General features: G+C 43.7%; 4 protein-coding genes and 1 pseudogene across 40 annotated transcripts in view; 2 read left to right on the top strand and 3 right to left on the bottom strand.

Moving 5' to 3' along the window:
• Cdc37l1 (cell division cycle 37-like 1) overlaps positions 1–515 on the bottom strand; it is a 28,899-nt gene extending 28,384 nt beyond the window's left edge. For 5 of the 6 annotated variants that reach the window (XM_087549988.1, XM_087549994.1, XM_087550007.1 and 2 more), the window contains exon 1: positions 288–472. In XM_087549988.1, coding sequence (XP_087406114.1) covers positions 288–419 — 132 coding nt within the window. In that variant the 5' untranslated portion in view covers positions 420–472. Of the gene's footprint in view, positions 1–287 lie in introns of all 6 variants that reach the window. The other variant, NM_001011941.1, reaches the window with a different exon arrangement.
• On the top strand, positions 16–16,239 carry Tekt5l1 (tektin 5 like 1). 7 transcript variants are annotated; one of them, XM_087563917.1, is made up of 5 exons: positions 16–104; positions 9,729–9,803; positions 9,938–10,071; positions 13,137–13,347; positions 14,681–16,239. In XM_087563917.1, the coding sequence occupies exon 5, from the start codon at positions 14,864–14,866 to the stop codon at positions 15,980–15,982; it is 1,119 nt and encodes a 372-aa protein (XP_087420043.1). In that variant the 5' UTR covers positions 16–104; positions 9,729–9,803; positions 9,938–10,071; positions 13,137–13,347; positions 14,681–14,863; the 3' UTR covers positions 15,983–16,239.
• Positions 16,240–16,389: 150 nt separating this feature from the next.
• Phyh-ps1 (phytanoyl-CoA 2-hydroxylase, pseudogene 1) lies at positions 16,390–17,283 on the bottom strand (annotated as a pseudogene).
• Positions 17,284–22,716: 5,433 nt separating this feature from the next.
• Positions 22,717–27,550, top strand: part of Spata6l (spermatogenesis associated 6-like) — a 51,875-nt gene continuing 47,041 nt past the window's right edge. For 7 of the 26 annotated variants that reach the window (XR_015632419.1, XM_087575151.1, XM_087575143.1 and 4 more), the window contains exons 1-2: positions 26,683–26,775; positions 26,896–27,033. Coding sequence is in view for 19 of the 26 variants with exons in the window: in XM_087575151.1 (XP_087431277.1) it covers positions 27,019–27,033 (15 nt within the window). In the remaining 7 variants the exon portion in view is untranslated. Of the gene's footprint in view, positions 22,999–26,060; positions 26,552–26,682; positions 26,817–26,895; positions 27,034–27,550 lie in introns of those variants that run through there. The other 19 variants (XR_015632423.1, XR_015632396.1, XM_087575158.1 and 16 more) reach the window with 9 other exon arrangements.
• Positions 23,770–26,622, bottom strand: Plpp6 (phospholipid phosphatase 6). Its single transcript, NM_001034854.1, is given in 1 exon segment — positions 23,770–26,622. A coding segment is annotated over 1 exon segment (882 nt). The 5' UTR covers positions 26,572–26,622; the 3' UTR covers positions 23,770–25,689.

The following is a 27,550-nucleotide window of genomic DNA, read 5'->3' as shown; positions in this document are numbered from 1 at the left end:
TGAAAGCACGCACAAGAGGACAAAGGGTCAATGTTATGTAGGCTGAGCTGCCCGCAAAGCTCCACGCTGACACGAGAGAGGAGGAGGAGGAACCTCTTGCAAAGGTGAGGGGCAACCAGCCCAGGTAAAAGGACAAGTGTGCGTGGACGTGGAGGTCGGGAATGCGCGCGTGGCCACCTCCTTTCTCGTGGAAGATGCTGCCAGGGCTGTGGCTTGGCATCAGTCCCCCGCGATGCCCGCAGACATTTCCCATCCCCCGTCCCTAGCAGAACGCAGGCCGCTGTTACCTGGGCGCCGCCGTCCGGTACCGGAGAGTAGTGGGAAGAAGAGGGGGACACGTCTAAGTCACTCTCTTCCTCGGTCTCCCCGCCAGTCCTCGGGAAGCTCCAGGGGCCCGGTGGCGGCCACGGCTGCTCCATGTCCCACTGGTCCGGGCCCGACAACCGCCACCGCTAACGGCCCTGGCGTGAGTGGAACCTGCTGGGCGGAGCCAGCCGCCCAGCCGGCCACGGTCGTTACCCAGAATCCCTCTGCCGCTGGCGAAGCCGATGCACCCCCGGAGCAGGCCTGGACTGTGCCGCCGGCGGACTGCGGAAGAAGAAGTAGCCGGTCAGTGCGTCATTTCCGGTGGGCGTGGTCGGGCGTGCCCACCTCTGGACTAAGAGAGAAAGTCTGGCGCTTAGGTCCTGGGAAGCTAACTAGGGTTTCTGTTGGTTCGGATCCGAGCGGTCCAAGGGTGTTCTGTCCCTCTTCTGTATCAAAACTACAGCTTCTTCGTGCACAGGAGTCTAAGTTGGAGTCGAGGGGGGCCGTTTTAGAACGCAGAACCAACTTTCCTTTAGCTTCAAATTTCCCACTACAAGACTGGTCTCCAAACCCTCTTACAGCAGAGGAGGACACTAAAAATAAAATTCCGGAGCAAGCACGTTTGTAAAGAATTGAAACAAGTAGTAGATATCAGAGGACTTTCTGTCTCTTGAATCTTTTAGAACCGTGAAGATCCGTATGCTGGCTGTCTCTTTTCTTTTTGAGCCAAAATGAGCCCCCATAGCCCGAGAATACATTTAAAGAGAAAAACCCAAAGATTGGGAATGTACCCTAGCGCTCACTTAACACAGACAAGACCCTGATTTCAGTTTCTAGGACCAGGGAGAGAGAAACAGAGACATCGAAGAACTAGAAAAGCCTAACTTCACAACCTGCATGTTTAACAATCAGGCTTGTTATACGATAAGACAACAGAATATCAATCTTTCACCTTTGATTGACTGGTAAACTAACTGTGTGTGGGGGTTGGGTGGGGCAGGGAGGTACACAGCGGGTAGGCCAGAGGACATCAGTTCTCCTGATCTGTCATTTTTCACAGCATTCCCTTGAGACAAGGTTTCTCATTGAGCTTGAAGAACTGACACCAAGCCTTCTGTCTCAGTCCACTTACAGAGCTGGGGTCAGAGGTGCAGGCTTGTTGGGGATTTGAACTTAGGTACTCGTGCTTGCTCCGCTAGTATTTTTACCTACGACATCATCTGCCTTAGCCCTGAGTGGAAGACTCTAAAGGTTAGTTAATCCTAATGGTTGAGTAGTACATGAGAAAAATGTTGTTACAAATGCTGTGTAACATTTAAGGAAGAGGGATGACATGAGAAGCTTATGTGCTTAGGTTCTGCTCTTTCATAACCAGGAAAATATCCAACAGTATTTTTACAGCAGTATCCAAAAATGTATCTATGAAGATGTTTTGAGGGTAGTAAAAGAAAGCTAAAAATAAGTCGAAGCAATGGAAGAGTAGATCTCAGTGTACTGATTGGGGAAGTATCTTTGAAATGAACTAGAAGTGGTGGTACAAGTCTGTAATCCCGGGAAAGGCTGAGGCGAGAGGATTATCCAGTTCACTACCACCCTGGGCTACATAGATGGGGCACTAAGTTAAAGAAACCACATTGCAGAATTAGCTTATATAAAGTAAGAACTTGCAGCTGGTTTGTTTGTTTGTTTGTTTTAAAGAGCAGGGCAGAGAAAGAACAAGCTAGAAAATTAGAAAATATTGCCAGAGTTGGTTTGAGACCAAGCAGAGCAAATAAACAAATAAATAAATAAATAAATAAAGTAAGTAAGTAAGTAAGTCAGAGGTTGAGAGAGAAGTCAGATTGAATCAGTTATCTTGGAGAAGTGTTTGAGTGAGACACCTGACTTGAACCAGCCAGCCGCTGCTCAGAAAGAACTAGAAAGACTGAGCTTATTTAGACACAAGACTCAGAGGCTGAAAACATTCTCAGCCTAGATGAGATTTGTGGAGCTAGAAGCTTCCAGGGCTAGGTCTAGGTTGACAGATTGCAGTAAGCCTCGGAGATGACAATTATTCAGGAGAATAAAAGATGCTTTTATAAAAATCTTGGAAGAGATAGAAGAGATGTAATAATTACTTTGGTGACTAAGGCCAGGGATGGAAAATTCTGAGGGTCTTAGTTTCCTACTTAGCCTTCCTGTATTGTGCTGATTGTTACAGGATAATTGATTATTGTTTATAGAAAACTCAATGGTTATAGACACTACCTTTGTCAGATGCGGTTAGGTGTGTCCTTATAGATACGGTTTGGCGTGCCACTGCAAGTCTCAATAGATAAGCATGCTAAAATGTAAAAACCTCCTGCCTACTTTAAGGCAAGTTGCTTGGGAGTGGTCTAGTGGTCTTTGCTCTATGACCCAATTTGCTCTATGACCTGAGGCAAAATGGGCTGGGTGGCCTTGAGCCAACCCCACCATAAAGGTGAAATGGTTCAGCCCCTACTCACTTGTCTTGGAGGCCCCCACCATGATGGTGACATGGATCAGCCTGCCAAGGTATAGGGGAGGAGCTAGAGATTTCTTTTATGGCAATTGGACCTTTGAATGCTCTCTCTTTTGGCTTGGAAGAGACTTCCCGAAAGAAACTCCGGGTAAGAGACAGGGATTCTCTCTTTGGACTTGTAAACCACAGAAGCAACTGGCAGGACACAGGTGAAACAGAATTCTAGGAAGGAGAGCTAAGGAGCTCTCTTGGGTTTGGAGGAGCTCAAGAGAAAGGTAGACTAGCTCAGTAAAATGATACAAATAGAAAGATTTCTAAAGAGCTATCAGGTTAGTTGTAAGATCAGGCTTGTAAATAGGTATTTTGTTAAGAAAGCAAAGTTACTTTGCTGGGTTAGCAGATTTTTACCACAGCTCCCACCTCTGTGTCTCTATGGATATAAATTATTAAGTAACTTTAAAAGGATGAATGTTATAGCTGATAAAAGATTTTCCTACAAGTGCATAGCTTTATGATCATAAATTAAAGTTGAAAAGCTTTTTATGCAACCCTCGTTGAAGTCAGGTATAAAATGTCAAGGAGGAAAGTGTAACAGGATAGAGAAAATGAAAACACTTTATTTTTCCCTCTTTATTCGAAACCACAAAGTGCTTTGAGTGGTGCCTGGCTGTAACTTTTATTTCTTCAAATCCTATTTTTAATGATGGTTCTTAAACACTTTAACCTCCCTTACCAGAGGTAGTGGAAAAGAAAGGATATGGGGGAAGTGAACCTGTTTTAAGAGGTTCTTTGGAGCAACTCCAGTCTGTGTTGTCTGGACATCAGCAGTTCAGTTCACAGGTCAGCAGCAGCAGCTCGATCTGCTTGCAAACACTTCACAGATACACCAGCAGTCCAGTTTGGTAGAGTCAGGATAGCAATGAGGAATCAGCAGCTGTGGCACTACCTAGCAGAGACAGCCAGACCTCAGCTTCCGCTTGAATCAGCAGGAGGGAGCAGGGAACATCAGAAGTTCTTGACTGTGCCTCTCTCTGGGAAGGGAAGCATTGCACAGCTAGCTCTATAAGCAAGTCAAGCTCAGCCCCTGTCACTGGAGTCCTATTCATACCCAAACATCACATGTCCTCCATGGGGCTATCTCAGTGGCGCATCTGTTTTAGCTGACATCACTCTGTCAATCAGCCCAAGTCCTCGAAGCAGCAAGAAACTGCAGCACACCACAAGTTTTTGGTGCATTTCTCTCTATGGAGTCCTGACAGATGAAGCTCAACTATGCAGTGTAAGGCAGACCAATACATGAATGTCGTTAGTAAAGAATCCTTCATCGAGAGTCCTTTCACATGCTTGCTTTAGCAGAACATCCTTTCTCCTATGTCTGCTTCAGCAAAACATTCCTTCGTGAGTCTGCCTTGGTCTTTCACCTGTGTCCACTTCAGAAAAACACTCCTTTGAGTGTTTGCCCCAGCAAAACACCATCCAAACAACTTTCCAAAGAACTCTCAAGTTTCCACTTCATATCCCCCTTTCTGTTTAAAAATTGTCCTTTTCTCTAACATTAACAATCTACACACAACAGAAATAATTATAAGAACCATCACATTTTCTAACTGGCTTATATACAATATAGTTGAACCAAAAAACTTAAATTTCTATTAAAATACAATGAACAAAACCCCTAAATATCAATGATTCAAACACTAATTATCTATCAGTATACAATAATTCAAACAAAACGTAAAGTTCTATGAATAAACATTATTTAAAGAAAAAACTTAAAATTCTATTAATATACATTAATTAAACAAAAAACCTTAAATGTCTATTGTTTTAGTCAGGGTTTCTATTTCTGCACAAACATCATGACCAAGAAGTTAGTTGGGGAGGAAAGGGTTTATTCAGCTTACACTTCCACATTTCTGTTCATCACCAAAGGAAGTCAGGACTGGAACTCAGGCAGGTCAAGAAGCAGGAGCTGATATAGAGGCCATGGAGGGATGTTACATATTGGCTTTTTTTCTTATAGAATCCAAGACTACCAGTCCAGGGATGGTAGTACCCACAATGGGCCCTCCTACCCTTGATCACTAATTGAGAAAATGCCTTACAGCTGGATGTCAATGGAGGCATTTCCTCAAGGGAGGCTCCTAACTCCGGCTCGTGTCAAGTTGACCTACAAAACCAGCCAGTACATCTGTTAATATAGAATAATTAAACAAAAAACCTTACATTTCCGTCAATATACAATACAATAATTAAAACAACCAACCACCCATAACACATCAAGCAACTGAAACAACGCCCTAACTTAAGGGAGTGGGACAATGATCTTCTTATATATTTGCTTCCTGATGAATTGGAACAAAGAATTCCTGTTTGGGGGTCTCCAAGGAAAAAAAATGGTTAGTCTGAAAAAAACAAAAAACAAAAAAAAAAAAAACAAAAAAACCACTAGCTGCAGCATTTATTGCCCAGTCTCTGGATTGTCTATTGTTGGGCCCTAAGGGAAAAAAATGTTATCATCTAGCTATATCATTTATTGCCCAATCTCTGTGTCTATCCAGTCTCTATATTGTCTGTCCAGTCTATGTATGATCCATCTCTTTGTGATTGATCACTTGGGCTAGTCCAAGTGCGTGTGTTTTTTTTGAGATACCAGTAATTATAAGTTTTATTGGTATCCATATTTTTCATTCCCTGGAGATACATAAGCACAACTACAGCCGTGTCCCTGTCCTGTTCTAGTTCCTCTAGTGTTTCCATAACCCGGTGTCTGTCAGCTGCCGTTGTTCCTTCTTCACCAACATTAAGAAAACTGAGTTAACAAAGCATCATTTAGTCTGTCCCTAGGGGTTTTATCTCCCTTTTTGTATAATAAGTGTCTCTTTTAACTATAACTACTTTCCCCATGGGATTATGTGGTATGCAAATAGCATGCTTTATATTATAATATGCAAATCGTATGATATGCAAATCTTGCTTCATCTTATTGGGGACATAGGTGGGACCATTGTCAGCTTTAATTTGTGTAGGTATCCCCACAGTTGCCATTATTTCCAACAAATGTGTAATAGCACAATCAACCTTTTCAGATCTTAAAGCAGTTGTCCATTGAAATCCTGAGAATGTGTCAACGATAGGTTTTCCAAATTCTGCAAAATGGAAAACGTCCATCTGCATATGTCATTTCTTTTGGTGCCCCTAGGGTTACTACCAGTAGGTAATGGAGTTTGGCTGTATAGAGAACATGTAGTACATTCTTTTATTGTTTCTTTGGCTTGTTGCCAAGTGATGGAATTTTTTTTTCTTCTTTAAACCTTTCCCATTAACATGTTTCTCAGAAAAGTTGAGGCTTCTAACACATTTCCTATTAGTAGTTGGTCAGTTTCATCATGTCCTTGAGCTAATGAACAGGCAAAGCTGTATGAGATGAACTATGAGTGATATATAATGGACAATTTCTACTTTTGATGACATGTTGTAATCGTATAAACAGTCTCTCTGTGGAAAACAGCTCTTTCCGCATATAAAAAAATCAGTGACGATGTTAAGAGATTCGGAATAATCTAATAATACCATAAGGATAGCTAGCATACAATTCTGATTTTTGAACTGATATATACAGACTTTTGTTCACCTTGTTTATTATATCTGACTTAAAACCTGACATCCCCATCTTTGCTGCAGTATAAAATGTTGATGTCTCCGGAATTGGTGTTCTTTTTACTATACATGGAAGAATCTAATTAGTTCTTTTTATAAACTGTATATGTTTGTATATCAATTCTATCTGTATATCCTCATGCAGTCTTTGTTCGACAAGAGTTAACTCTTTTTCTGCTTCAGCTGTTAGACAGCTTAGACTGTTTAAATTGGAATCTCCTCATAATGTTTGAAACAAATTACTGAATTCATATGTACTTGACACAATTGTAGGCCTCAGTTAATCTCGCCCAATAAATTTCAAAAATCGTTAAGAGTTTGCTACTGGTCCCCTGTGGATCTGTACCTTTTGTGGACAAATTTTTTTGTTGACTGATTTTATAACCCCAGTAACTAAGTGAATCTCCTCTATGTATTTTTTTCTGGAACAATCTGGAACCCCCAGCATGGCAGAATTCTTTGTGTTACCTTAGACGTATTCTCTAAAACGTCTTTGTGAGAATCAGCCAACAGACTGTCATCCACATGATGATGAATGATAGATTGGGAATTGCTTACAGATTATTTCTAATGGTTGTTGCACATATACCAACATCAAGTTGGACTGTTTAACACTCCCTGTGGCACCTTCCAGTGGTATCTCTTTAGTGGATGACTATTATTCAAAGCAGGTACTGAGAAAGAAAACCTTTCCCTATCTTTCTCATGCAAGGGTATTGAGAAGACGCAATCTTTCAAGTCAATTATTACTCTAGGCCATCATCTCAGTAACAAAGAGGTAAAGGAAGTCTGGGCTATAAAGAGCCCACGGGGTGAATTATCTTGTGGACCGCTCTTGTCATCCTCCATTTTCCTGATTTCTTTTTACACAGGGGAGTTCCACGGGTTGGTAAACTCTTCTTTATGTTGAGCCTTCAGCTGCTCTTGTGCCAGTTGTTCAAGTGCCTGTAATTTTTCTTTTGTTTTGGGCCACTGCTCTTGCCGTACAGGTCATTTTAGGGGCAAGGCTGTTGGTACATCAGCAGTGGCCCCATTTACAAATTTGGAAACTCGATTCCTGTGACATCCTGTTTTTGACCTTGGGCACAGCTCGTGATTGTCTTCCATCACCCGCATCAATACCTTCCCCAGGGGCGTCGACCACATCACGCCTCTAATTTCCTTATTTGCTGTCCCTGGAATTGCAGGAATATTAATTTGAGCACCCCGTTGTTGTAAAAGATCCCTTCCCCATACGTTTATGTCAGCCACAGCTCTCAACTTCCCTGTTTGCCCTTCTGGTCCCACACAGGTAATCCATTGAACACTTTGTCTTATTAGTGATAATTTACCAATTCCTATAAATTGTATGTTAACCTTTTGAAGTGGCCAATCTAGACTCCAAGACTTTTGGGAACATATACTAACATCAACTCCTGTATCCACCAAACCTTCTATGTCAACACCATTCATTTGTAACCATTAATTTGGGTCCCTGATCATTAACTATTGTTTGCCAGAACACACATTTTCCAGTATTCCCAAAAGTGTCCTGTCCATTCTACTGAAGCAACCTTGTCCTTAATGTAAGGAAACAACCATTGAGCAGTTCTATCCCCTGCATCAATTTGCATCTTCCTTTTCACATACCCCAGAACTTTTATTTCTTTCTTGCTATCCCCATCTACTATACATGGATGTACAATAAATCCTTGAGAAGTTAATTCACTTCTTCCAAAGATGATTCCTATTGTCCTTGAACATAGGGACCATACACACCAGTGGTTAATTTGTAACATTCAACTTTTGGGGATAATGTAAGAGAGGTGTCTGTAGATAGATCCAGAGTTGCACGTCCTTCTGTAGCAAGCATAAGATCAGAAATGCCTAATTTTGATTTTCTTGCCTGCTTTGTACCTCCTGACTCTTGGTACCTCCTGACTGACCAAAGGAAAGTGGCTTGTATTGTTTGCTGCGGACATCAAGCAGACATACCCTTTGATTCCTTTACTAATGGCAAGAGTAACACCTCTTATGTATCTCAGACCAGCAGTCCGGTAACCAATGTTTGCCCTTTCCAAACATGATACCCTGGAAGCCTGTGTGGCTCACAGCCACCAGAACCTGCTTGTTCTCTCCTATATTATTACATTCTCTAGAGTCAATGTACCTGTTATTTTGAGCTCTTAATCTTTTAGCCTTACAATTTCTTTGGAAATGACCAAATTCACCATAATTAAAACATTTGATTCCTGATATTCCTAGCTACAACTTGCTCTATGATGTTGACATTATACTCCTGAGAACCAGTATTAGTTGTTTCCCTTATCCATTCATCTCCACGTGTTTTTAATGGTTTGGTTGCTCTCTTACTTTCAGTGCATTTTCAAATGCCCATATTTCTATCAAAGACTGTCTGGTTTCAGGCTCTCTTCACAGCTGAACTCAACCTCTGTAAGAATTCTGTGAAGGCTTCTTCAGAACCCTGTATTATTTCAGTAAACGACAAAGATTTTTCTCCAAGTTCTTCAACCAAACCCCAAGCTCTTAAAGCTAGAATATAACATTGTTCAATTACATCATCGTTGTATTGGGTTTGTCCTTGTAAGTCAGCATAATGCCCTTCACCAAGCAGCCCAAGCAAAACACCATCCAACCGACTTCCCAAAGAACCCTCAAGTTTCCACTTCACCTGGCAAAGAAACCAGCTCTCTGTCAATGTAGAGCTCATGGCTAAGAGGCTCTCCTTGACTTCCTTCTCTTCTTGTTGACCTCTAATGTTAGAAAATCCTTAGATTTTGCATGGGGGAAGATTTTGTCAATTACAGTCGCTTTAAATAACATCCGGGTATTGACGTTTCCCAAGTTGGAACCTAAGCTGACCTTAAACCCCATGGTTCAGCCTCATATCATGTATCTGCAGTTTGGACATCATCATTTAAATGTATCATGTACATTTAAAATTTGACTTGTCCAAATGTGAGTTATTCTCTTAGAATTCAAACATTTCCTTCTTCCAAAAAGGGGGGGGGGCATTCTAAGACTCAGACAGCTTCAAGATTCACAGGCACAGGTTCTGAAACTTACAAAGTTAGTAAACACTAGGGAAAGCCATCCTCCCCAACTCTGCTTCTCATAGGTCAAATGTCATTCACCTAGAGAGTCCAGCCCAGCCACTGAGTCTAAATTTCTAACCTGTGACCCCGGCCCGTTTTAACGCTATATATATATATTTGTATATATTTTTTTTTCTTGCTGTTCATTGTATTATCTTTTCTGTTCTTATTTCTTCTCTTACTAGAATGTAAGCTCCACACGGTCACAAATCACTTCTTAGCCACACCTGTGTTGCTCAGATCTGTTGAGTACATACGCAGTGAGTAAACGGATGGGAATGACAAAAGGGTGGATGGAAACAGGATTAAATAAAGATGAAGGAGGGCAGGATGGGGACATGAAGACGCCTATTGTTGACAGATGACTACTGGATGACTTTCTCATTGCCGCTAGGAAATACCCAACAGAAGCAACTGAAGGGTGAAGGGATTTATTTTGGTTCAGTTTCGGAGGCAACAACCATCACGTTGAACCAGCCTGTGGTGGTGGTGCATGACGCTGTGACTCCTCACCTCTTGGCAGAACAGGTAGCAGATGGCTTAGACTGGAACCAGAGACACACATAACCTTCAGAGCCCTCTCCCAGAGACCCACTTCTCTTAGCTAGGAGGCATGTTCCCAGCCTTCCAAATCAGTGAAAACTGGTATTTCAGGTGTTTAAACATATGACAGGGGGACATTTCATATCTAAAACTATAAATGATGAAGGGGTGACTGTGACAGATGAGAAGCCTCATTGTGAGCCACTGCTGACTTCACGGCATAAATCTTGTGTTTATTAGCAGTAATTTTTTAAATTATCCTCTCTCTCCCTCTCCACCCCGTCCCCGTGTGTGTATGTGTGTGTGGTGTGTGTATATGTGTGTATGTGTGTATGTGTGTGTATGTATGTGTGTGTGCATGTGTGTATATATGTGTATGTATGTGTGTATATATGTGTGTACGTGTATGTATGTATATATGTGTGTGTATGTGTGTATGTGTGTGTGCATGTGTGTATATATGTGTATGTATGTGTGTATATATGTGTGTACGTGTATGTATGTATATATGTGTGTGTATGTGTGTATGTGTGTGTGCATGTGTGTATATATGTGTGTATATATGTGTGTATGTGTGTGTATATGTGTGTGTATGTATGTGTGTGTGCATGTGTGTATATATGTGTATGTATGTGTGTATATATGTGTGTACGTGTATGTGTGTATATATGTGTGTGTATGTGTGTATGTGTGTGTGCATGTGTGTATATATGTGTGTATATATGTGTGTATGTGTGTGTATATGTGTGTGTATGTATGTGTGTGTGCATGTGTGTATATATGTGTATGTATGTGTGTATATATGTGTGTACGTGTATGTGTGTATATATGTGTGTGTATGTGTGTATGTGTGTGTGCATGTGTGTATATATGTGTGTATATATGTGTGTATGTGTGTGTATATGTGTGTATGTATGTGTGTGTGCATGTGTGTATATATGTGTATGTATGTGTATATATGTGTGTACGTGTATGTGTGTATATATGTGTGTGTATGTGTGTATGTGTGTGTGTATATGTGTGTGTATGCCAATATGTGCAAGTGTGAAGGTCAAAGGTGAAATGAGTTCTCTCCTTCCACCTTTATAGAAGTGGGTTCCAGTAACTGAATTCAAGTTGCTAGGTTCATGTAGCACTTCATCTCGCTAGCCAAAAATATTTATAAGAAATAATAAAACCAGTTTCGGAGCTTCATCATGCTCCTTTATGTTGGTCACAAATTAATTTATGCCATGATTTGCCTACCAATCAGCAAGCTAGTTTTTCTGAAAGAAGTGGCTTTCCAACTGCAGAGGATACTCTACAAATTCTCAGCCACCGTGCGTGTTTCCACTGTCAGCGTTGAGCTCACAAATGCCAGTGAGTCCAGCTCAAGACAGAGTGTAGCACTAGTCTGCCTCACAAATGCTAATGCGGTTATATAAAATAGATCCCATGTGTAGGCTCAGATCCCAAGTGGCTTCAAGGTTGTTAAAAGCCTTTTGGTTTTGATTTGCTCTTTCCTTGGAAGCGTTCCCAAACCTGGGGGAAGGGAAGGAGATCTGGACAGCTGAGTACTCTTTCTTGTTGTTTGTTTGGTTTGGTTTTTGAGACAAGGTCTCCTTTATAGCTCTGGCTGAGAACTACGTATTCTTAAGAAACATCCGAACTGCCAGGTTCTGCCTGGCCACTGAGATTACTGTTCTTTGTATCAAGACAGGGTTTCTCTGTGTAACCCTGCTTTCCTGGAACTCTGTAGACCAGGCTGGCTTTGAACTCAGAGATCTGCCTGCCTCTGCCTCCCAAGTGTGGGAATTAAAGGTGTGTGCTACCATCTCCCTGGTTGAGACCACTAGTGCTTTGTAAATTATCTTTTCTGACATTGTAATTGATCGAAATCCTTCATTTTGTTGAAGGTTAAGATGAACTTCTAACTTTTGCCCTTTAGTTAGGAACTTTTCTGAAAAATAAAGACTTAATATGACTTAATGATTCTGTTTTCTCTTTATGAGCGCTCTTAGGGGCATGAGGAAACATAAGCGAGGAGAGTGAATTGCATATGTTTCAGAATAGCAAAAATGGAGGCTTAAATCTTGCCTTTTGCTTGTGCGTGTGTGTGATGTGTGTTTGTATTCGTGTGTGTGTGTGCCTGTATGTGTGTGTATGTGCATGTGTGTGTTTATGCACATGTGTGTATGCGTGTGTGTGTATGTGCATGTGTGTGTTTATGCACATGTGTGTGTATATGTGTGTATGCGTGTGTGTGTGTGTGTGTGTGTGTGTGTGTGTGTGTGTGTGTGTGTGTGTGTTACTCTTCAGATATCAAACCTCCAGAGCCTTCACTATGCTTTTCAAGATCTCTTGCATCTGGAGCTTGACAGTTCAGTAAGCCAAGTTGGCAGAGGACCATGGGGATCCTCCTGTCTTTACCTCCCAGAGGTTGGGACTGTAAGCACATACCAGCACACACTGTGGCAGGCTTCTTTATGTATTCTGGGATTGAACTCAGATCCTCATGCTTTTTGGCAAACACCTCACTGACTGAGCTGTCTCCCCAACCTTCAAAATACATTTCAATGAGAGTTAGATAAATGTGGCGTTTATATACCTAAATATTTCCTAAGGCTAAAAATAATAAAACATAATGTGCTGTCTATATTTATGAGACCACAGTTCAGGGCTGTATCTTCTTTCTGTGGGTTTCCTTCTGAAATAATTGCAGGATATTAATCATACCCTATGGTAATTATCTCGTCTGCATTTGCACTGAATATATAACCATATCTTCCTTTTATGTGAGTGAGGGTTTGATATGAAGGATTTCAGACTGATGCTACCAAGAGTCCCTTTAATGGGCTATTGTAGGGCAGGAGACCCATGTAAACATGGGTAGCATTTCCTAGTTAAGTGCCTCACAGATTGGGAGGTATATGTGTTTTAAACACACAAATCTTTAGACACAGCTCCATCACCCAGACTCACTGAGGATTTTGCTACCCTTGCTTTCTGAATATTAGAAAGTGTAATCTAAGCACTGTGTCCTTTTACCATTATGTACACATGGTGATCAGTCTTTATTGACCCGTACTGCCCATACTGGATGTGGGTGGGTGGACCCATCCCACGGACCACTGAGGAGGGACCTACAGCTCCATTCCAGCAAGGCAAGGCAAGCTGGCTCCCAGTGGAGGTATATCTCCAGCCTCAACAGGTTCCAGAGCATGGAGAGCCCCGGAATCCATCTCTTTCAGCCTCCTGACTGTGGACACAGTAAAGTGAACAGTAAGTTCACTCTCCTGCTGCCACATCGTGCCCACCATTGATAGGCTCTACTCTTAAACTGAGTCACAAAACACCTTTCCTGGAATTGCTTTTGGCAGGTTTGTGTTTGCACAGTAACGGAAAGGTAACACAACACCTTAATATGCACCTCTAACGGAAGTTAACGTCTGCCCCACATAGACACAAAAGCTTCCATTACCTACCAAAATTAATCGATGGCTGTTATATGATCTCCAAGCATACTAAAACATGTCCTGCAATTCCCGAACACAGTTTGAGTTGGCTCGTTAAAAATCGAGGCCCAGAAATGGCTCACCTATAATATTTGGGGATTGGTATTTTTAAGATCTATACCAGTTACTGCCAACTCTTCCTTTGTCCTAACAATGCCATTGACTTTCAGTTGCCATGTGGAAGGCTCAACGTCATATATGTGACTGATAGGATGCCTTTTTTGGGGGGGGTGCCATTAGCGTGTTTCTCGGCTGGCCATGTCACTCAGTGGTAGGGTACAAGGACTTAGGTTCTACCCCTGACACTGTAAAACAAAGCAAAACATAATGAAAAACACGCCCATCCCCCACATCTCCTTTAAGAGCAGTTAGGTCTAGAGCAAGATGGCACATCAAAACATTCTTTGATGATTGTAACCATCTCTGCACAATATTAATAATAACAATAATAACAACAACAGTAATAATAATGTAATAGTCACAGCCACATGTGGCTACTGAGCACTGGGAATGTGACCAGAACAAGTTAGGAGCTGGACTATTTTTTTTCTCTTTAGCCAACTTAGTTGTATGTAACCACTAGATTAGACAATGCAGCACCAGTATCCTGATTGAATTTAATGTCAATTATTTTTTCAGTCTACATACTTGCAGATGCATCCCGTGAACCACACATCACTACCGCAGTGACGTAATTAGAGCTGTTCAGTGGGTCCACACAGATAGTAATAGCCTAATCCTTTTGGGGGAGTTCCCCAAAGGATGCAACTTTAGTCATTTTTAAGATTTAAACTTCATGGGGTTGGGGATTTAGCTCAGCGGTAGAGCGCTTGCCTAGCGAGCGCAAGGCCCTGGGTTCGGTCCCCAGCTCCGAGAAAAAAAAAAAAAAAGAGAGAGAGAAAAAAGATTTAAACTTCATGTTTACGGTTCGTTGATACCAAGGAAAGAGGCAGGTGCAGTTCATTTATTTATTCATAATAAAAGAAGGGTACAATTTCTTCTTGAACTATTAAACTGTGCAAAAGCTGAAATGTTAGAGTGTTTTAAAGAAAGAGGTTGGGAAAGATATAAAATTTAGGTTTTGTTTTTTTTTTTTTAAGGCTAGGGTTGTGCACAGAAACAAAATTAGTGTTCTAGAAACCCATCATTGCTGGATTGACACAAAGACCTTTCCCGTGCTTTATGACACAAGCACTGAGTCACAGAGGGCCCGCGGCTCCTAGCACCTGAGAAGCCCTAGCCGGTTGGGCTAAATTTTGCCCGCGTGGGGCTGATGGGGAAAGATGGAATTTCTTGGAACCATTCAGACAGCGAGTTACTGTGGCTCCAAGAAAGACTGTGACTTCCAGGGGCTGCCCCCTGCTGGGCAGGACCCTATGGTACAGGAGTGCTACCACCAACCCTTTCACCTGCCCCGGTGCCGCTCTGCGTGGAGACCCAGAGTCTTCTACAAGGTCGCCCCCAGCCAGACATGTCCGGATTGCGCAGGCGACCGGCGGCCGCCCACCACCCTGCCCTCGCTCCGCTCCCCGTTCTCCAATCGCTATACCCAACGCGAGTGGGACCGCTCCAATGATCTGCTGATCAGTGTGGCAGAGGCATCGCGGCTCCGGGCCAGCCGGATGACAGACGACTCCCTACGGATCATACACGACAAGGACCAGCTGATACGCCAGATGCAAGAGGGAACCTCCCGGAACCTGGGCCAGAGGCTATCGGACATCCGCTTCTGGAAGTCTGGGTTGTGCCACGAGCGGGACATGCTTATGGCAGAATCCAACAGCCTGAAGATCCTGAAGAGGCGCTTGGAGTGCGCGGCTGATGAGGCGGACAGTCCCCTGCAGATGGCTCTGGACTGTCTGTACAATCCAGGGGAAAGGCTCGGGATTGACCTGGTCTATGACAACCTGGGGAAAAACCTTATCCGGGAAGCAGATTTACTAAGATATTGCCAAGATCAGATGAGAAAATTAGCCAAACGAATTGATTTCCAGATACAAAATAACCGAGATGCTCAGCATGCCCTAGAGCGGGACATTGAGGACAAGAGCTGTGCACAGTCAATTGACGAGAGATGTTTAAACCTAAAAAACACACCTGACTCCATCAACTTCTTCCGTGGCATGGAGAAGTTTGAGGAAACGATCTCCGATCCTGATACCTGGGCCAAGTTCAGCAACAACAACATCAGACACGCGCAGAACATGCGGGCCAAGTCTGCCCAGCTGCGGGAGGAGGCGGAGCACCTGTTCGAGACCTTGTCAGACCAGATGTGGAGGCAGTTCAACAACATCAACCTGGTCTGTCCTACTGCCCAACCCGGAGCTCCGCACCGCCCCACCAGAGTTCAGGCTTGGGGCAAACACCAACTACGACCTAGCAGCTGCAGACCCGTTTTCTAGGAAGGCAGATAGATACCACTCACGAGCCAGCAGCCGTGGTTCAATCCTGAAGGAACCTCCAGGCTTTTTCTTTTCTTCTTCTTTTTTTTTTTTATACACAGTCACCTTTATTAGTTATACCCCAGGTTATTTTTCTTAAAATAATATTTTACATCACTAAAGCAATAGCACCACATTAAATTCATGCATCCCTAATACATGTGTCTTGATCGTTACAGGTGATAAGAAACATCTCAATAAAAAAAAAAAGCATTTTCCTGAGATGTCTTGCTTTGATGTTCTCTTTAAATGAATTATAATGAGGAGCTAATTCTTTCCATTTTGTTTAGGCGGGAAAGAGGGGGGCATAGCATCTTGCTGTGTAGCCCAGGCTGCACTCGAACTCTGTATGCTGTCTCATATTCTCATCACCAAACCTCGCTCTTGAAGGGCTGTTTCAAAGGTTTATTTTTTTTTTCTCATTTCACAAGTTGGCATCGAAACACCCAAGTATCCTTAAAGTCCATGATTCCCTTGACTCCATACTGTTTCTCTGCTAGCCCGGCAACTCCCTTGGCGACGTTTTCTTGACTGGTGCCCTTCCCGTTGATATACTTGCAGTCAGAGCTGGCAGAATGGCAGGAAGTTGCTTTATGAATCCTTGGGTTGTTTCGACCAGATCCATGGATGAGCAGAGGATTGAAGAAAACAGCGTCGCCCTTCTCCATCACTGCGTACACCTGGGTGCTGTTCGGCTTATAGTTTTGGATGCCATGGTACAGTTTGTTAACTCCTCTCTCCCACTTGGGGTAATCATGTGGTTTCAGAGTGCCTTTGTGGGTGCCTGGGAGCACAGCCAGACAACCGTCGTTTCTGTCAATGTGCTCCAAGGCTGTCTAAGCACAACTTGGTTGCTGGATCGGAAGAGGAAATAGTATAGATCCTGATGCAAGGGATGCCGGGGCGTCTACTTGCCAGAATCTGGAAGTTATCAGCATCCCGTGCAGAGCCATAATGTTGGGTCCAGTGAAACACCCCATATTTCAGAATCTGGGGGAGGGTGCAGTATCTAAAGAGCTCCTCATCTTCTTGGAAATCCTGGATCTTCGTAAACTAACTCCTCCCCTTCATATAATCATGTTTTGCAATGGTTACATCTCTCACTACAACGACCCCTAGTGGTTTCACCTCCTCTGTGCAGATTCTTTTCAACAGCTTCAAAAACGTTGAATATTATCATCAGATACCACATTTTTAATGACGAGAAACCCATTTTCTTCGTAAAAATTTCTCTGCTCCAGGCTCAGGACTTTACTATCCAAAGTTTACAATTACACATCACTGTTCATTATCGAAGGAGCTCAGAGCAGAAACTCAAACAGGACAGGAACCTGGAGGCAGGAGCCGATGCAGAGGCCATGGAGAGGTGCTGCTTACTGACTTGCAGGTTACCGCAGGTTGTCTCAGGTTGGTTTTCTCTCTTTCTCTCTTTCTTTCTTTCTTTCTTTCTTTCTTTCTTTCTTTCTTCCTTCCTTCCTTCCTTCCTTCCTTTCCTTTCTTTCTTTCCTTCCTTCCTTCCTTCCTTCTTCTTTTCTTTTTCTTCTCTCTTTTTACAGCAGGCATTTCTCACAAATACTGATAACTCGCTTTAAAAAAAATCAGTCTTCTGGTGTTATTTATGCTTTCCAGAGGATAATTCACTGGCAGAGAAGGCAGCAGGGCCTCACAAATCAGCCCACAGAGTCCAGATATAAAGAAATAGATCACCTCAAAGGTCTTTCAGTCATTCATTATGGCATACAGCTGCCTTCAGAGAGACATCCAGCTCTAATAAGGCGGTATCAATGTGCTGGAATAGAGAAGGCCTCTCTCCTAACAGGCACTGTTAGATGACCCAGGTGGCCTCTCCACTCCACATACTTCACGCAGGAACTAACTGGGTGTTAGCTCATCGAGCACTCAGCAGTGGTCCTGTAACCCGATGTGACAATCCTTTGAAGCTCTGGAAAAAACAAAAAACAAAACAAAACAAACAAAAAAAAAAAACTAGCAGGCTTTCTTCTGGAACAACACATATCTGAACATGCAGGAAAGGTTGCCCACTATTTCACGGGGTGTGACTCCTGAAACATCTGGAGACCATAGGCCACAATCCCCTGCCCTGGAGGTAGATGTGGCAGACACTTTTGCACGCTCGGTGTTTTGTGCCATGGAATAAATAGACAGCGGCTACAGCATTAGAAGGAGCGGGGTCTCATGTTTTCAGGCTTCTCTTTTCTATTCTTTCTGGTTTTGTAAGAATCATTTCGATTCTGCTTTCTTTTTGATTCAGTAATAGAAGTTGTGGGGGAAAATAGCACTTAACGGCATCTAACAGTATTAAATGAAAAGCCAGATTCCTTTCAAGTACTCTGAGGCTCTTTCCAAAGTTATATGTTAAGTGTCTTTGATGGTCCACCCTCCCCCACCGACCCTGGAATACTCTAAGCATAATTATACACATTGTATTTTCATTCTTTTCAAAATGGCAGTGTACTCGATATATTTTCCATACCACACGTTTATTTTCTTTTTAGAGGTGTTTACTGTTAAAACAGCTCTGCTCCCTTCTTTTTTTTAATGCTCTTTACTATCCATCAGTTTTAATGTCTCCACCCAATGAACATTTGTTCCCATTTTTTAAAAAATATCTTAACGATTCAGCATGCATCCTCATGGTTTCTTTGTGAAAATCTATCTACAGGCTAAATTCCTCACAGCAGAAATACTGAGCCAAGTTAAAATTTTTGTTAGACATTATCGAATCACTTTCTAGGGAAGTTGTATATTGTAAGCAGAATAATGGTGCCCAAAGCTGTCCATATCCTGATCATGGAGACTGAAAGTAGGTTATCTTAGACAATGAAGGGGACATTCAGATTTCACGTGAAAATGAGGTTGTTAAGTAACCAACCTTATGACTGGGGAATTATCTTGGATACTCTGAGTAGTCCAAATGTGATCATAAAGGTCTTTAAAATTTTTATCTTATTTTAAAATTATGTGTATGTATGTGTGTCTGTGTGTGGGTGTATGCACGTGAATGGAGGTGCTAGCAGAGGCCAGAAATATCAGATCGTCTGGAGCTTGATTTACAGGCATCAGTGAATCATTCAGCATAGGTGGTCGGAACCAAACATGCGTCCTTGGTGAGAGCAGTAACTGCTTTTAAACCTCACTCCAGACCAATGATAAAGATCACAAAAAAGTGAAGAACAGAGTCAAAACAAAGGCAGCATGTGCAAGACTTGATTTGGTATTGTTGGCTTTGAAGCTGGAAGAAGGGAGCTTTGAGCCATGGAGGACCAGCAACCTTTTGAAGCTGGAAATGGAGAAGAACTGAAAGGTTCCAGGGGTAGAGCCCTTCTGCCACCTTCCTGGACCTTACTCTGGAGACCAGGCTGGCCTGGAATTCACAGAGATCCACCTGCTTCTCCCTCGCCAGTGCTCATATTAAAGGTGTGCCCCACCATGCCCAGCTGATAATACAATTTTTAAGACTCCGTGTGATGGTTTGTATTTGCTTGGCACAGGGAGTGGCCCTGTTGGAGTAGGTGTGTCACTGTGGGTGTGGGCTTTAATATCCTCATCCTAGCTGCCTGGAAGCCAGTGTTCTGCTAGCAGCCTTAGATGAAGATGTAGAACTCTCAGTTCCTCCTGCACCATGCCTGCCTGGACACTGCCATGTTCCTGCCTTGATAATGAACTGTACTTCTGAACCTGTAAGGCAGCCCCAATTAAATGTTGTCCTTATAAGAGTTGCCTTGGCCATGGTGTCTGCTCATAGCAGTAAAACCCTAAGACACCTTGAGAATACAGAAATTTGTTATAGTAGCCACAGAATACTCATACATTGCATTTATTTCCATTCCCACCTATATGTTTCCTCACACCCATTCCTTTTGTTCCTTAAAAAAAGTTTCTGTCCTCACAGGGACTGTTTTTATTATTTGAAAAGAAGCATTTATGACGTTGGGTTACTAATTCATTGTTTTAGGTTAAAAGAAACATCCCCATCATAAGGACCTGCTTGTCACATTCATAATCTTGGTTAATTAACTTTTTGGAAAAATCCCATTTGGGGAATGCTTTTGTTTTCTATTTTGTGGTCAGGATATGACTGGGATGGGCTATGCGTCATTCCTTCAAAGCTGAGGCTGAGGCCATCACGTTGCTCTGCAGAAGTACTGTGGGAAACATACTGTCTTTAGGTCTCTGCTGTTGTAATAAAACACCATGAGCAAAGTCAACATGGGGAGGAAAGTGTTTATCTCCTCTTCCTTCCGACTCTCAGGTCACATCCTGTCACTGAGGTCAGTCAGAGCAGGAGCTCCAGGCAGAATGGAAGCACAAGCAATGGAGGAGCACTGCTTACACACTTGCTCAGTTTTCTTTCTTAGACAACTCAGGACCACCTGCCCAGAATGGTTATATCAATCGATTGCTTTTTCATTAATCATTAATCGAGACAAGGCTTCACAGGTTTGTTTGCAGGCCAGTCTTCTGAAGGCATTTTCTCAATTAGGTCGTTCCCAGATATATGTAGGGTTGTGTTAGGTTGACAAAACACCAACCCAGTACAGGTAGCTAGATTGGAGATGAAGCCGTACTTTCTACTTGACTTGGTGGAATTCCCATCCTTGAATGGTTTCCTTTGGTCTCCAGCCAAGATGGCAGCATCATGGGTGGAATGATATGCAAGATGGGCTTGGGTCATTATGGATGCAGCATCTTCCACATATCTGTGACCTGGGTGACATGTGTGAACTTGGGTAATATGTTGTTCAGTTAGACACCTGGTGGCATATGTAAACGTGTGTGTATGTGTTAATTGGTATGTATATTGAGGGTCACCTTGATAAAAGACGGTGGGTTAAACAAAGGGTTATAAAAATACTACTTGGCCAGGTAAAGGAGAGAAAACACAGACAAAAAGAACGGCTAGGTAGTCCAAGGGAATTCAGAAGAAATCAGGGCTCTGCTGTCCTATCGAGGGATGTCTAGTAAGACCGAGCTAGGAGAGCCTAGTAATATCAAGAGATAGAAAGACTGAAACAGGGTGTGCAGATGGGACAGCGTTTCCAGGGACCAATAATCTGTGTTGTGGCGGCAGTAAGGTGGCAGAGCCCCTGGACTCAGACATGACTGTTGTGATAGGCTATGTAGCCTTGGGGAAAAGGCTGTTTGGTTTCCTAGTCTGAAGCTGTAAAGCACAAGTAACACTGTCCTCAAAGAAGTCCTCAAAGAAATGACCACATGCAACATGCCCACCTCTGTGCAGATCTTCAATTGGAACTGATTCTTCCCTTCTCTTTTACCTCTAGAAGTTTAACTATCAACTTGTTTTTGAGACACTAGTATTATCATTGGTGATGTCCCTGTGAAGACATCATCACAGGTCTTGTACCAGTTAACTGTTGTGACGAATCTGTGCTCTGGGCATCCGGAGAGCCAGGAACCGGTCCGTGTATGTCTTTGTGCGCTGAGAGAGTACTGGGAACTGGATACAGATGGAACGCTGTGTCCTTCATCACACTGAGCTTGCCTTCAAAGAAAAACTGTAGCTTCTGAAGGGAATATCTTCAGCGGTATCTTTTAGGGACACCTTTTTGTACTGTTTCAACTACACACGCCCTCAAGGTAAAGTATCAATGATCAATCACACGACAGTTTTTAAAATTCTATTTTGAGTCATGGTCTCATGGGGTCCAGGCTGACCATCAAACTCACTAGATATTTGTGGTGGTTTGCATATACTTGGCACTATTAGGAGGAGGGTCTCATTGCTCCCTCCCACAAAGACACATTTCCTCCAACAAGGTCACACCTATACTCTAAAATTACACCACAATATTCCAGGCTAACTTTGAATTTCTATGTGCTAGGAGTGCCGATGTGGATCAATGACAGATTTATATAGTTCTGATGAATACTAGGCAAACATTAGCAACTGAACCACGAGGTCCAGCCCTAGTTTTACAAGAATACGTATGTATTTACTCTATAGACCTTCCAGGAAATTCTTGATTGGCTAAAAAACACCCACATTCTCCTCCTGTCTGCTGTTTTTTTGTTTTTGTTTTGTTTGTTTTTTTAATTATTTTTTAAATAACAATGGGAAGATGTGATTTCTCTTGCCAGTTAAATCTTACTCTGCCTGATTTACAGTGTAACTGCTGCTTTGGCAAATGCAATAACTACCGCCTGGGAGGTGGTGCAATCAATGTTCGCTTTAAACTACTAGGAAAGCTGAACAGTGCAGGGAAGAGGAACTGACGACTATTCTTCTAGATCTGAGATTCCTAACTTAAGTCTCTTCAGCAATGACCTATTTGTAGTTAGTACACTACTCAATCTATTGCCGGTGAACATGTTTTCTGGGGCAAAGAAGAGGACAGGAGTCCCCTAGGGAACAGACAACTATGCTAAATAGAAATGTTCACAGGAATCCCAGTGTCTGGGGCCCCGTAGCCACTAAAAATGATTACACAACGGAGCCATGGTCTCATTCCACTTTGGGGATGGAAACTGTTAAACATTTGAACACAATAACTGGGACCACGGAGTGTCCAGGGTGGGGATGGGGGGAATCCTAACATCTGAGGACAGGTTCCCAAGCCTTTAGACAGTCGCTGGGCCAGGCCACCACCAGGGTTCCCAGCAGAGCATAAGCACGCCTGCGTCTCAGCCTCCCAGGAGTTCCAGAGGAGAAGGTTGAGCGTTTGAGTGTCCATGGCAACCAGACGCATCCGCCTTCTGAAAGCTTACACTCCAAAGCTTGTTGTGAGCTACCCATCCCGGTGGGAGGGACCTGGGCCGGGAGCACTGATGGGGGAACGAAGGGGAGGGGGTGGGGGTCAGGGAAGCTTCTGGAAAAACACTTGCCTTGATGTAAACTAAGAAATAATTGGTTCAAGGCTCAGCACAAAGGGATCTTTGCGGTGCACAGGGAAGGAAGGATGCCTCTGGAGGTGGTGGTGGAGCTCCAAATCCGGGCGGTAAGACACCTGCTAGCCAACCGCGTTAACCCCAAGTTCTCCTTTGCTTACTCCGCACATTCCTTTCAGGACAGATCTGTCCTTCCGTCCCTAAGATTCCTCACATTTCTCCCTTGGACCGCTTAGCCTTTAAACTCAGTTCAATCTATTCTGTCTTTCACTTTTCTTTCCAAAACCAACGTGTTTCTTGGCTTCTTTAAAACAATCCTGACTTCGGTTCCAGCAGGATTTTGGTTTTAAAAATGCTTTGTGAAAGAATTTAAATTTTTTTTAAGTAATCAACGATTATATCATTTTTAAAAATCTCCACCTTTGACATTGTTCCCTTAGCTTCGGATTGCCAGTTTCAGCAGGGTAACCAATCTAACGATAAACACTCTGTAATAACCCACCAACTCCTTAAACGAGGTGCAGGGGCACAGGTGACTTTGCTGTCCCCATTCGGGAGTCAGCCATTCCTCTTGTTTTGCTCTCCTGTCCTCCAAGACTGGCATGGGCAGTTTAGACCATAGTTACATAGTGAGTGGATGCTAACAGGATATGGCATGGAAACTCGGCTAGACGCTGTGCAATCAGTAAACTGTAAGGTTTCCCTGAATGGATAGAAATGCAAGGAAAACGAGAGGGTCCTGTCCTCGTTTTGGTTCCATTTTGCTGAGTTTTCAGTTGGGCTGTATCAATTTCAAGTGCTCAGGATGAGGAAGGAATCCACAAGAAGCCGAGTGATCTCTCTCACGGCAAAGCAGAAATGAAAGACTTCACCTCAGACCATTTAACATTACCAGTTAATTTATTTTGATATTTTTTAAAAGGTATCCGTCATTGTACAATTAATTAACATAGAAATCAGTTTTTACTCGAGAGAATTTAGGATTACTCATGAAGTCGGATAAATTGATCTCATCTGTATTTTAAAAGCCACCAAACTCAGGTCCCAGCAAACAAAACATGGGATTTCAGAAGTGCAACTAGAAACTAGAAGGTGGGCCCTCAGTTAGTAGACTTGGGGACACTATAAGAACAGTCACTTTCAAATGTCTGGCTTGAATTGTTATAATGAAAAACCATCTCCAAAAGTTTAAACAACACACTCAGACCTCTTAGAACCTCACAGCTTAGCAGATCTGGTAAGGGAAGAGGTAGTCTGTGTTTAGGTTGTTGTGGGAATGTGATAACTGTTTTATTTATCGAAGGAGCTGTTCCTGGTGGTGTGCCTGACCCCCACTTGCAAAGGTCCTAAACCTAACCCTACTTCCTCCAGCGGAGAACCAGTTTCTCACTATTTTCCACAGTCCTGTCCATCCACATCCTTGAACATTAGACCATAGTCTACAGTCCTTTTTTCGAATGCCAGAACAACTGGGCAGTAAGATTATCCGATGACGCCACTTCCACCAGTGATTTAAAGGCTTTCTTTCCAGACACAGCAGCATTTACAGATTTAATGAACAAACCCTCTTTGGTCTTTCTAGGTCAGACAAATAGAGTCTACCATATTATTTGGTCATCTTTGGTCTTATGAGTGGGGGAATCACCATGAATGAACAGCTTTCAATGTAAACAGAAATTTAAGAGTTATACCTATTGCTCACGAAGAGCAATAGGCTCTCCTGAAAAGTTTCAAGTTAAGTCCTGTTACCTAAAATGAGCTGGATACAGCGAAGTGGGACTGATAGGAAAAGGAGGACACAGTCATCCTTGTGGTGCACAGGAAAGCTATGAAGACGCACAGAAAAGAACCACATCGCTCTTCAATGTTTTACTTAACTGAGGATCATTTGCTGTACTCAGTAGACATGACAGACAGCAGGGCTTCATTTCCTGTCCCCGGCCATTGCTGTCTGTGGACAGCCTCCACCCAAACTCTTAAGTTCCCCTGACTCTCCCGGGCAGGTCAGCTTCTTGCCCTCCTGGCATGCTACTTGTCAACAGGATTGGGGAATGAAACAGTAGTCTCATACTTACATTTCTGTGGGAACCTTAGACAAGCCCACCTTTTGAGTATGTCTTCTTCGACATCTCGGCTTGTTCTATGAATGCTAAAAGATAACATGAAAGCGCAATGGGAAGTAAATATCTAAAGACCGTTCGAGAGGTACAGGGAGAAGAAAGGCAAGTACTTTGTGGAACCTCTTTTTACTACCAAGTCCTCGAAGGTGGGAGAGCTTAAGGAATCAGGATAAAGAAAAAGCTCCAAGGACGGCAACAGATGTTCAGAGGGTAAACTGGAAAAAAGAACTCTGTCTTGAACTTTAAAAATACTGTTTAAAATCTACCGCAGGTCAAGGGCTGGGAATAGCACATGGTTTAGCTAGTGGCTCTTAAAATTCAATTTACAAGTGATAACATCTTTTTTTTCTTTGGCGGGGAAGGAATTACTCATTAACACTATTCGGTCAACTTTAAGTAAATAGCAAAAAGTATAATCAGCCAGCTTGATTTGTTTGCAGCTGTCTTGTGGATAAACAGCTGTCGAATACATACAGAATAGGCTTTGTTTCTCTAGTATGGCCGTGTTCAGTAATAGCCTGCATGTGCTCCGGTCTAGGAACATTTCAAGACAGTGGGGTCCCAGAATTCTCAAAGGCGCCTAAAATGTCTGAGGGACAACTGGATGGCTCTGGCTTAGGTCAGAATCCTCGAATGCGGAGTCCTTCAGACCTCGTGGTGCCAACAATCAATGAGATGGGGTCACTGTTGATTCCACAGTACAAAAAGAACTGGAACATTGAGGGGTGACAGCCAGCAATAATCCACAATGCTGTACTGCATGTAGCCCAGGAAAAAGCCAAACGCCACATCAGTGACGTTGTGCCGCCCAAGCATGACCCTGGAGAGACCCAAGACGAAGGCCCACAGGACCACCAGCACCCTCAGTGGAATGGCCAGTACCAGGTGGTTCAGGATGAACCGCGACACCAGGGCGGCCCTCGTGGCATGACCCGAGGGAAAGGAGTACTTGTCCACCGAGAGGGTGAAAAACATGTCCATCTGATTGTGCGCCGGTCGGCGCCTGCGGACCAACCCTTTAATCACAGCCACCAGCAGTAGGTCCAACAGCAGGGCGAAGAGCAGGTTCATCAGCACTTCGCGCCCGGCCCAGCTGTCGCTCCTAAGCAGGCAGTAGAGGGTGCCCAGCAACCAGGGGATGCCATGTCCTGAGATCTCCAGCAGCTTCATCAGGGGCCGCACGCTGCCCCAGGCCGAGCTCTCCCCAGCACACACCCCCAGCTTCTTGGACAGCCACAGGTCGATGGCCAGCAGGGAGCGCAGGGCGATGCCCAGGAAGGACGGGTTCAAGTTCATGCCGGCGTCCTCCGGCGGTGGGGCAGGAGCTACTTGTGCAGGGCACGCGGCAGCCAGCGGGAAGGAGCCGCGCCGGTGCACCGGGCTGTCGGACGCGCGCAGCCGGGCGCAGGCGGGGTCCGCGCCCGAGCGGCAGCTCAGCAGCGACTGGAACTCGAACCTGCCGCTGCCGCCGCCGCCGCCGCCGTGGGCCGGGCTGCCCGGGACGCTGCTTCCGCCCGAGGAGCCTAGCGGTCGTCCCTCGATAGTCCTCCGGGGGCTCGGCATCGCGGCGGGCGGCCGGTCCCAGGGACCGGGCCAGACCGGAGACAGGCTTCCTGGCCCGGCAACCTCTTCCGCTTCCGCACTGCCATCCCGGAGGGCGGGCCGAGGAGCCGCAGAGCACGATTGTGACACCTGGCGGAGACGTGGGAGGGAACCCGGAGAGCCAGCTTGAGAGAGGTGGGAGGATGGAGAAGCTGGGAAGTGCAGGTGAAGGACACAGTGATGGCGTCATTTCAGAGCTATGGGAGGTTAGGATAAACAGCCCCGCTGCAAAACAAAAGCAAAAACAAAAACAAAAAATCTGATTTCCTTCCTCCTCTTTTTAAGATTTCTTGCCCAGGAGTGTTCCTGCCGGACAAGGAAGTTGTGTACCTTGGAGTCTACCTTCTGAATCAGTACCTGGAGACAGACTGCTTTCCCTCTGTGTTCCCTATTGTGATTCAACAGAGCATGAGGTTTGAAAAGGTGATTTTGACTTCTCAGTGGGTTTTGCTGACTGACGCCAGTTTGACAGTCATTATAAAGGATAGGGGTTTTGTACATCTTATTTCCCTTTTTAACACAGTGTAAAAAGCACAAAGCGGCCTTGAGGCAGAAATCGCAGTTTGGAAGTCTTGCTTTTTTGCTATGCAGGCCTGAGCCAAGTTCTGTCAATTGAGTGCTAAATACCCTGGTGGATGCTTTCTATTCTGGGAAGTTCCATGGCATTTTCTAACTAGAGCAGAGAGCGTTTCTGAATGTTCTGGGAGGTGTTAGAGACAGTTAGTTGCATTGCATTTATGAAAGGGGCTATTAATAAACTGCAGATCTTCCGAAAAACTTTCTTAAGCTCGGAAAAATAAATCTATAACCAAATCAGCTATACCTGGTTATTGAAAGTCTGTAGCTAAATAAGAAAGCTGTTCATATTTTCTGAGTTTGTCTTAAGTCATGTGCGTGTTATACAACCACAGTAATAGGGCTAGATTCTATTCCAATGCAT

Source organism: Rattus norvegicus, chromosome 1 (genome assembly GCF_021556685.1).
Source record: "Rattus norvegicus strain SHRSP/BbbUtx chromosome 1, alternate assembly SHRSP_T2T, whole genome shotgun sequence".
In the NCBI taxonomy this organism is placed as follows: Eukaryota; Metazoa; Chordata; class Mammalia; order Rodentia; family Muridae; genus Rattus; species Rattus norvegicus.
The sequence above is the reverse complement of the archived record's forward strand: the minus strand, read 5'-3'. Positions and strand labels throughout refer to the sequence as shown.

Coding starts and splice junctions, on each gene's coding strand:
- Tekt5l1 (XM_087563901.1), top strand. CDS start 14,864: ATGGAATTTCTTGGAACCATTCAGACAGCGAGTTACTGTGGCTCCAAG.